We start from the raw sequence: 9,714 nt of genomic DNA, 5'->3' as shown, positions 1-9,714 counted from the left end.
TGCTTTTAACTTTGCTTTATTTTTAACTGAGAATAAGCACTCGCATTCGACCTGTGACGCTATAACTTGCCGCTTTTGTTCGTGAAAACCAACAGTCGACTTTGGGGGTTTTCTTTGTTTGCTAAGTAACGCAGGCTGGTGGATAATATTAATATTTTTTCCTAAGTAGTAATGATTTTTTACATTTCATAAAATTTTAACGTCTCGGGCATTGAATTTCAGGGAGCTGACCAACATTTCTGATGCGGAACTGAAGCTTCGGATGCTATAGACAATACTCTAACAAATGCAGGTTTACTGGAAGATGATTTGGCAAAATAATATTTGAACGGCCCGACCGACCGGCAGGCCAAATAAGACATGGATGGTGTGAGTATTAGGAATGCTAAACACCGTTTGCCAATATATTATATGATATGTATGAGTTTGATGCACTGTGTTGTCTATCGTTGTGAGGTTTGTTTTTGTTATAAATATCTGAAGACGTTTCTCTGTAGTTCATCTCAAGGAACGCAACATAGTTTTGAAATCGTTCCCGTATTGCTTCCAAATAGTGACCTTCAAGCTTACTGCAACAAAACAAAACAGACGCAATACTCTGAGCGAAACAAAATACTCCAAATTCGACATAATCCACTAAACTTCACGCACGACGTGTTTCAAACGATCCGATATTCTTTACAATGCTTTACTAAGGGAGACAATACGATTTCGAAATGTTTTTCATAATATTACGAATTTTTGAACAGGTTTCGTTTCAGTAGGATACACCAAGGGAGTCCACAAAACAATCTTCGGGGCAATACTCCACATATTTCCTATTTCAGTTTAAAATTTAAAGATAAAACACTGGTTCCCTAGAGGCTACATGAGAGTAGTGAAGGAATCTACTTCTTCTAGCGATTTCCACAAACCGAACTAAAAGCATTCATTTCTATTCCATCTCATAAAATTATCTCTGCAGATTAACGTATGTAAGATTTCTACTCGGTTTGTCTACACGTTCGACAAGTTTGAAATTTCACTTATCATCAACAACGGGACACCCGTAAAAATATGTATTACAAATGAGCACCATTACAAATAATCATGTGAATTTTGAATCTACCAAAAAACAAGTTTCCTCCTTTTTCATACAGCTGTGTTGAATGTAAACAGCTACCCATAAATCGTTTAATGCACGACTTTGAAATCCAAATGCTAAAACGCGTCTACGGTATAAGAAGTATTTTCCGCTGGTCGAGATTACTGTGCGTCAAAAGCTTGAAAGGTAATGGAAATTAATGGCCGCACCTTTGAAAGGAGAGGCGATTGGGCGTTATCATTAAAATCCCTGGTGATTTAGTGAATAAAAAATGGAAGTTCCCAAGGCGCCGTCGTTAGAACAACGTTCGATACCTGATAACATGGTAGTTTAGGATTTTGTTCTTTTGTCGACTAAGCCCATGTACCGCAAAAAATACTGCGCTGCAAATCGGAATCAGAAGATAGGTGAGCCTTGCGCGTTGATTTCCATTCCTGTTTGTGGTTTATAGTTCTGTTTTAAAATATAGTATTTTAATATTTTCTCTAGCCAACATGCTTCTAAATATTGCTACTGTCACTGTGCCACTGCGTGGTTTTCTCCAATAATTTGCACCACTCGTCTCTTCCGAGAACATCCAGGCTGGAGTTTTAGTTTAAAGATATACTTACACCCTAAAAGAATTATTACATTCACACCCTGCATTCCAACGTCCATTTCTGTTGTACATCATTTTACTAAAATTGCTTCCGTTTTACACTTTTAGCGCTACATCTTAACGATCCAACGCACGTCACCTATCACATCACGCAATCTACTTTTTGCTAATAATTTCATATAAAAATATTGTATCATTTTAATTTTCTTAGATTTCTTTACAGTTTTGTCGGCTGTTTTCTATTCACGACGTGCCACACATACGCACACACATGAAAATGCACACAATTTTCACGAGCCCCACCGCCCCCGTCGACCCGACTCCGAACATCTGTAACACGTTTGGAGTGACTCCAGTATGTTGCCATTTTACCTTTTCCACTTTGCTTTCAATTATACATACACTCAGCTTCACAATTCAACTTTAGACGAAGTGTTTTCGTCCGTCAAGCAGTCGCCTTGGTTTTAAAGATTCCACCGTTTTTGTAACTCTATTCGCCATTTGCCCGCGGTAGCACATTTCCGTGCATATAATGAAATTTTTGAAAACATTCTTTTGATCCTCTTTCTCACTTTCTTTCCAGTTGTCTGGTTTTTATAGTAATCCTGTTTAACCTGTTTCAAACGAGCAGAAACCTGCACGACAGTCTGAGGCAAAAAACAAATGAACAGATACTAAATGCAGTCTTGAGATGTTGGCCAAAGCGTAGTTTTCTTTTCAACCAAGCGATCCTTGGAATGAATGTCAAACAGCTAACAACCGTTAGAAAATTGCACTACGTCACAAAAGATATTCACCATCTCCATCGTATATCCACGGCATATTTACGGTAGCAGTCGATGAGCGCTTTTTATCTCAACACACGCTAGGGGCAACTTTTATGCACTATAACTATGGCAAATATATGTGTTTTCCCGTTATCTGCAGGTGTCTTGTGCTAGTAATTGATTTCCTATATCTGGCCGATATCAGCGCAAAATGAGCGCGGGCAAGAGTGATGAACCTTGTAGTAAATGCATCCTCCGTCACACATCTCTCACCGGCCGGCTAAACGTTAGTCGACGACGAAGACGAGCATGGTGACGACGAGGAGCTGGATGATTGCGACGAACAACAGTTCGGTTCCTCAGGAAAGACGCTGTTTTTATCAAGTAACAACTGCAGCGATTCCGGTTGAGCACCGCCGACATCAGAGCTTGTAGCTGACAACGTCAAGAGACAGCAAGCCGCTGGTGGTGGCAGAACAGTAGAAACACCGGTAGCTCCCGCTAACGCTCGCCCCACGATTCCCTCGTGTGTATCCCCAGCCGCTCCAGTAGCGGACGAGGAAAGCTTCCTTACTAGGCATTTACCACCATTACCACCAACAGCACAAGCAGCGTTTGGTTCACCACTGCATGGTTGATAACCACAGTATTTCAAGTCCTTTGAGTTCGTTCGACGATGCCTCAGAATGCTATTTGACTCATCGATCAGCGACTTAATCCCGCCAAGTATTCCTCCTGCCGATCGTTCGCAGCTGGGCTCAAAGTTCGCTGCGCTCGCACCCACATTACTGCCCGCGTTGAGTGGTGCCAAATTCAAAAGATTTAAATCTCTGGAATTGGTACGCGAGTGCCCCTTACCGTACTTCGATTCCAACTCCTCCGTAAGATCGTTGTTGTTGAGTTGCTTGATGTTGTTTAGCTTCGCCCCGTGTGCGGCATTATTTTTCAGCACCGCCGTCACGTCATGCGAGAAGGAACTTTTCCTAGAAGACACGCCACCAACACCGCCACCTCCAACCGGAGCGCCCGTCGAGCTTAGGAACTTATTAGCGATATCGTTATCGAGTCGAATAATGACGTTATTCGGTAAGAAGGAAAATTCTTGCCCGTACGAATAGTTGCGCGTGTGGCGCTTTTTCTTCGTTACTCCGCTACCACCAGCTCCGCTGCAACTGTTACTGTAGGCCAGTTTTACATGTTCCGGTGCTGCTCCGGAACCTTGCTTCAAGTGATTCAAGATGTAGCGAATGTTGTTGGCACCAGCGGGAGCTGCCGATGATAAGGCCGTTTGATGCTGCTCGTTCCCGGCGTTGTTATTTTGCAACGCAATCCACCGACCGAGCTGTGCAGAAGAACCAGTCGCTACTGAGTGTTGCTGATGACGATGCAGATCGTTATTGTAGTCATGCGAATTGTTGCGTGTGTGACGGCGCATGAACCGTTTCAATTTCCAGTCGTGAAAATCTACCTCCCGGTTAGTGGCGGAATTGCTACGCTGAATTTTTATATCACAGGAATTGCTGCGGTAGTGCTTGCGCACCGGCGGCAGGCGGTATGTCTGGTGCGTGCCACCATCATCATACCTAGGAAGCAACAAAGAAAAAGGTTTACTAATACGTATGACCTGCACAGACTGAATGAATATTCAGCATCCTTTCGAAATGTTACCTATATTCTAATTGAATTGTCTTTGAATCATTACGCTGATGGCGGCTTGCGATTAGGACTCGCTTGCTGTTGTCCGTCAATGTGTCGCCGGAAACGCATTCCCCATTGAAGGGGACGGCCGCACTGGTGTCTTCCATGGGTAATTTTTCTTCAAATACTGCAGAAAGCACCAATCAATAAGAAAATAATTCTTTGAAATTTGCGTCAAATAACTTACATTTATCCAAACTTATGATCGATCCGACAAGCTCATTTGCTGACATTGGGTTCATTTTGTCCAAGCATTTTCGTCTCCTTACTAGCCACCAGTCGATGATGAATATCATCAAGGCAATGATTTTAATTGACGCACACAGCCCTACGTACCTGTTGGTAGAGTGCACAGAGATAATAAGAATTGTTAAAAAAAAGCCCACTGGCCACTGGGCCGTATTTGTTTACAGAAAACCTACTTGTAACGAAACTTTTCAATATCATACATCAGACAACGCCCTCCCTTTTCGCCACATGTTGATTTCCACAGCAAACAGGACGAGTCGATGAGATTCCCGAAAACGATCGGCGCCGGTATGTAGCCGAAAAGGCGAAATATCACGAACTGCATGCCGAGAGCAAAGGAGCGTTCTTCCTCCGAGACAGACCTACAAATCAAAGACATAATTGTTATATGGTGCCCAATGTTTTGCCACATCCCTGAAATGGCAATGATGCTTACCTTAGAACAATCATCAAAAGTGGCATTTGCGTAGACGCCACGACGAACGTCATAAAGAACAACAAAATCAGAAATGGATAAATCGTTCTGCACGGTGTGTTGCACACACCAGCGGTTGCGACCGGGACTACGGTAACTTCGGCAAAATTTTCGTGCGCATTCAGAGCCTGTGCCTGCGCTCCTTCCACACCCTTGTATATGTTTGTTACATTCGTTTGGACGCCTGCATAAAAAGAGGAGAAAAGAACACGTTTAACCATGTTAGAAACTTCTCTAACAAATTACAATAGCTCAACCAAATCAATCATATTACTGTACGTCCTCTTCTAAGTCCTCATTCTGATTTCTGGTTGCGTTTGAGAACCCCTTAGTTCCAGAGATTCATAAAGGTCATCGGGTTCATGAGAATAAAAAACTAAAGAAAGCCGTGCAACCTTCTTGGCTCTCATCATTCTTATAACCGAGAAGTAGAAATGAACAATAATTGTCGGCTCTACCCGGTCAGTACATTATGCTGTACTTATTAATTAATCTGCTATCGATGCAACAATGAAAGCATAATTTCACAGTGACTGGTTGGAGAGCATTTCACTCATAATATTGCTATCAGTTACGGAATTGTCATCAGCTTTACGCTACTTACTTTACTTTACTTTACTTTACTTTACTACTTTACTTTACTTACTTTACTTACTTACTTTACTCTTTGTCATTAGAATTACGTTAGGACACGAAAGCACCCAAATTAATTAAAATATTTTCGATAAAACCTATGGGCAGAAGAAAACTGACTGGAATGATATTATTGGACCAATGTACTATAATAGAATTGACCCACTGCGATTGTAATTTTGTATGCAATTATAGCAAAACCTGTGGTTTGCCCGTGAATTATTCGTCTACGCTGCACCGATCCATGGGTTTATTTATCAAAGGTGTGCCTAACAGTGCCTGAACTTCAATGCAAAAGCCAAAGTTGTAGGTAAATGCGGCTCTGTTTTTCTTCCTAATCTTTTCAACGCCGGGTACAAATTTCTAATTGCTCTCATGAAACTCAATCATCTTTTCAGCTATACTGAAGTATTACTTCATTTATAAAAGGTATAAAAAGTACACAAGTCACTTACATGCACAGTTGGTGTAGTTTGAACTGGATGAGAACGCAGTACAGCCGGCATGGCACGGACTGAAATAAGTAAGCCCGTTGTTGCCACAGACCGGCTCGACGTCGAACATGTGACACTCGCAGCCAAAGTTACATGCCGCCGTCAAGTTCACCTGGAAGGGTTCAACGCTTTGGGGCGAGTTATTGTAGTACGGTATTGTAGTGCCCGCCATTTTTAGGTTTTCGCAACCCAGAAAGAATAACAAGCCATAGCACGACAGGCAAACGAGATTCGATATCAGCACAAACTGTACTGCACCCTTTGGCTTGAGCTGAAAGCGTTTCAGGATGCAACCACCGACGAAGATTCCGATACAAGCGCCGGGTACCGCAATTGACCCCGTAAAAACGCTCGCTTGGCTTTTGCCCAAGCTGAACTGCGTTTCCAGGTACTTTGGCAGGAATACCACAAAACCGGAAACAATCATCAGCTCCATGCAGGCACCAAGGCAGGTGCAGATGTACACAGGATTCGTTACCAGGCGCCACATCGACTGCGGAATGTCTGCAAATGCGAACAAAATCATGAGTAGTGGAGCGAATGGATAGTTTTTCCGTCTTTTCGCTTCGGTGCCGAAGTGACGAAATTATGGCAACCTTCAAACTACCTTTTATATCTCTGCCATATCCGGTGTCCTCGCTACATTTGTTTCCCGCTGGAACGGTGCTAGAGTTGTGCTGAGCATGTTGACCAATTTGCTGTTGCTGCTGCAGACTCCCTGGCGGTTGCGATAGGTTCGGTTGGGAACGTGGTAAGCTACTCGAATTATTCGACGATAACTGCTGCAATTGCGGTAGCCGTTGTTCGGCAATGCGAATTTTCTTTTTCTCGCGTGTCAGTACCTGGGAGGGAATGGGGGAATGGAGGAGTTATGAATACCACAAAATAACTATTGGCACGACATGGCGTTCCACGGCTATCATTAGGACTCTAACAGAGGTTGTTTTTGCGACGTCTTGTTGCAGAACAACAAAATTGGTTACTCATAGCGCTTACCTTGGGGAAAGAGAAAAACGGTATGGCCACAAGGATGAGCAGAAATCCACACACTAGGAAACCGCCCCACCACATACCAACCCACCGTCGATCATCGGGGTCTGATGGCGATACGAGAGATAAAATGCAATGCACCTCCTCAATAATGCAAATTATTAAAATGTATCGTTCTTACATACCAATATTGATGTCACTTCCGGAAAACGAATCCATGTGAAAGGATAAGAGATACGCTCCGAGCAGAAATCCAAGCACAGGTCCAAAGGCTGCCATGCTGTACATTGCACCTACATCATGTAGAAAAACAAATGTGACCCATGTAGAGGTATGTTCCGCATTGAAAATAAATAGCTCATGAAAGTACCGGAACACTTACCGATATACATAGACGAACTCTCTTTTCGAACGTGATCGTCCACGTACGTCGTGCCTAGCGTAAAGAGTGGACTTCCGCCACCTCCGAGCAATATTTGCGCGATCACAAATAATATCACAGGTCCGAAGGTGGATGCTTTGCTCTTCAAACAGTTGTCTCCTCTGGTGTAAAAGACGGTATTGATCGATTCATTGATCAGGTTCCAACAGTTTCGGTTTGGGGATGCCTATATTACCTTAAGTTGTGCGAAGTAAGAGGAGGATTTGAAAGACTGTTCGATAGCCGTCCCAGTCCCATGTCCTGCTCGCGCACCGACACGATGCGGCAGATGTTGTCGGATGTTTTATTGTCGATCATGATACCCGGGTTTGCTTCGCCAGTAAAATGAGGCACCATGAAAACGAGTGATCCGATACCCATGATAACGGCTCCTGCGGTTAGAAATTTGATCGATCAATTAGCCCGGTCTATACGATAAGTTGTTTCTCAACACTTTCAGATGGCGCCTTCTTACCTATGCCGATCCAAACCGGAATATGTCGCCTACTGCCGAGATAGCTAACGAATATGACAGTGATGACATTGCCGATCTCGTAGCTCGACGCTATCAAACCGGACAGACTCGATGGAATTTCGAAACGCTTCTCGATGGTAGTTATCACGGAGTTAATGTAACCAGAACTAAGCGCCTGCTGGAGTGTAACCAGGATCGAGAGAAGCAGCACGAAAACCTATTGTTCGACGGATATAATATAAGAATTTATTTAAGACAAAAAATTATGTACATTTAAATAGGTCACGATTGGTTGCTGTGTCTTTGTCGTGTCCCAAGTTCTTCTGTACCTTGATCCTGGCAAAATGCTGCACCGTCGACGGCCGGCAATTGAGGATACCACAATCCCGCGTATAGTCGTCGTTGATCAGTAGAATGTTGGGTAACGGTTTGTCCATCATCACACTGCTCGACGGCTGGCGACTGTGGCACTTGATGACGGTGGTGTCCACTGTTGCGGTAGCCGAGGTGGTTGTGGTTGTGGCAGTGTTCATAGACATCGGTAACGATTCCGACTCCGTGTCCTGAGGAATGTCCGCGCTACTGTCGTCGGTTTGCGCTTCCGAGTAAAGCCCGGTCATCGCATACATCGACTCGTTTCGCCTAATGGTTTTAAAACGAATAAACCGTGAACCACCGTCCTTAAGGCACTTAAGATGAAACAAATATTTAAAATCCTGAAAATCCAGCCCTCACCTGTGCGTTTTCCGTTGTGTGTTTGCATTGATTGCGCTGCCATCGACTGCTACGCCGGAAGAATTCATTTTACTGCAATAAAAGTAGGAACAACTGCAACAAAGCTCACGGCCACGGTCTGATACAGGTCTCCAAGTGCGAGCTGACAGCAGATTCTTTTCGTCTTTTGCGATAGGCAATTATTTAGGGAGTGTTCTTTGAGTGAACCCAGCCTCCAGCCAGATTTTCGACCGACAACATGTCTGTGCAGCGATAGCTCACGCAGATAGAGCAGCTCACCGTTATCAGCATCGATGTTTTGCTCGTACCGACATACAACTCTGATTGTGATTATACTTTTTCCTGTAAAAGTAGAAAAATACAAAAGTACTCATTAGCTAAAGGGCACACACGTTTTCCCCTTGATAAATAAGGGATGGAATTTCGCCAAACATAAGAGAGACAAATTATTAATTAAAAGTCAAAAGGCCGGGATCAGTCAAAAAAGTGATGAATTATTTCCTGGTAGGCAAAGCTAAGCAGCGCGTCGTAACGGCGCGACAAGAGGAAGTTTGCCAAAAAGGTGACCAAATTTATATGTACCGTACAATACTGTTGACCTAATTATGGACCACTGAATATTTGCGCTGGATATTCCGAGAACGTTGGCCAAAACGAAATGCCAAGCACTGATGCCACTAGCCAGCAGTGGTAAGCAGCATAGTACGGATCATCAAATCATCGTTAAGACCACACCGTTGGCAGATCAGCGTGCGCTCATCAACCGATTTGTAATTTTTACGCAACGTGCATATTCTGTCTAAGTTCGAATGGGTTGATGATGGATTGGTTGATTTTGGTGAGAGAATCGAGGACTGTCGGTTATGATTCCCCAAGATGTGGAATCTAAAGACAGTCTTGTAGCAATCTGTTATGTAAATAAACATATTCTTATTGGGGTACGTACACTGCAAAATTTAAACAAAAGAAGTCAGCGTAAGAGTATAGTTGAATGGATATTCTAATTGTCCCATAAGGCATAAATGTGCATCATTTGCATCCAAATTTTGGGACAGATGCTTTGCCTTTATTGCAAAACATTGTATAATTGTCAAA

At 43.3% G+C, this 9,714-nt stretch overlaps 1 protein-coding gene across 1 annotated transcript; it reads right to left on the bottom strand.

Annotated features, from left to right (window-relative positions):
* Positions 1-15: 15 nt before the first annotated feature.
* On the bottom strand, positions 16-8,696 carry LOC131212134 (solute carrier organic anion transporter family member 4A1). The gene is made up of 14 exons (XM_058205881.1): positions 8,620-8,696; positions 8,214-8,526; positions 7,885-8,101; positions 7,606-7,801; positions 7,371-7,531; positions 7,174-7,281; positions 6,995-7,095; positions 6,606-6,840; positions 5,960-6,502; positions 4,833-5,055; positions 4,570-4,758; positions 4,335-4,483; positions 4,118-4,274; positions 16-4,032 (listed from the first exon to the last, which is right to left on the bottom strand). Exons 1-14 carry the CDS (start codon positions 8,685-8,687, stop codon positions 2,730-2,732), a joined length of 3,963 nt encoding a protein of 1,320 aa, XP_058061864.1. The 5' UTR covers positions 8,688-8,696; the 3' UTR covers positions 16-2,729.
* Between the last annotated feature and the right edge of the window lie 1,018 nt (positions 8,697-9,714).

This window comes from Anopheles bellator, chromosome 2 (genome assembly GCF_943735745.2).
Source record: "Anopheles bellator chromosome 2, idAnoBellAS_SP24_06.2, whole genome shotgun sequence".
Lineage (NCBI taxonomy): Eukaryota > Metazoa > Arthropoda > Insecta > Diptera > Culicidae > Anopheles > Anopheles bellator.
Note: the sequence above shows the minus strand (reverse complement) of the source record. Positions and strands in the feature narration are given on the sequence as shown.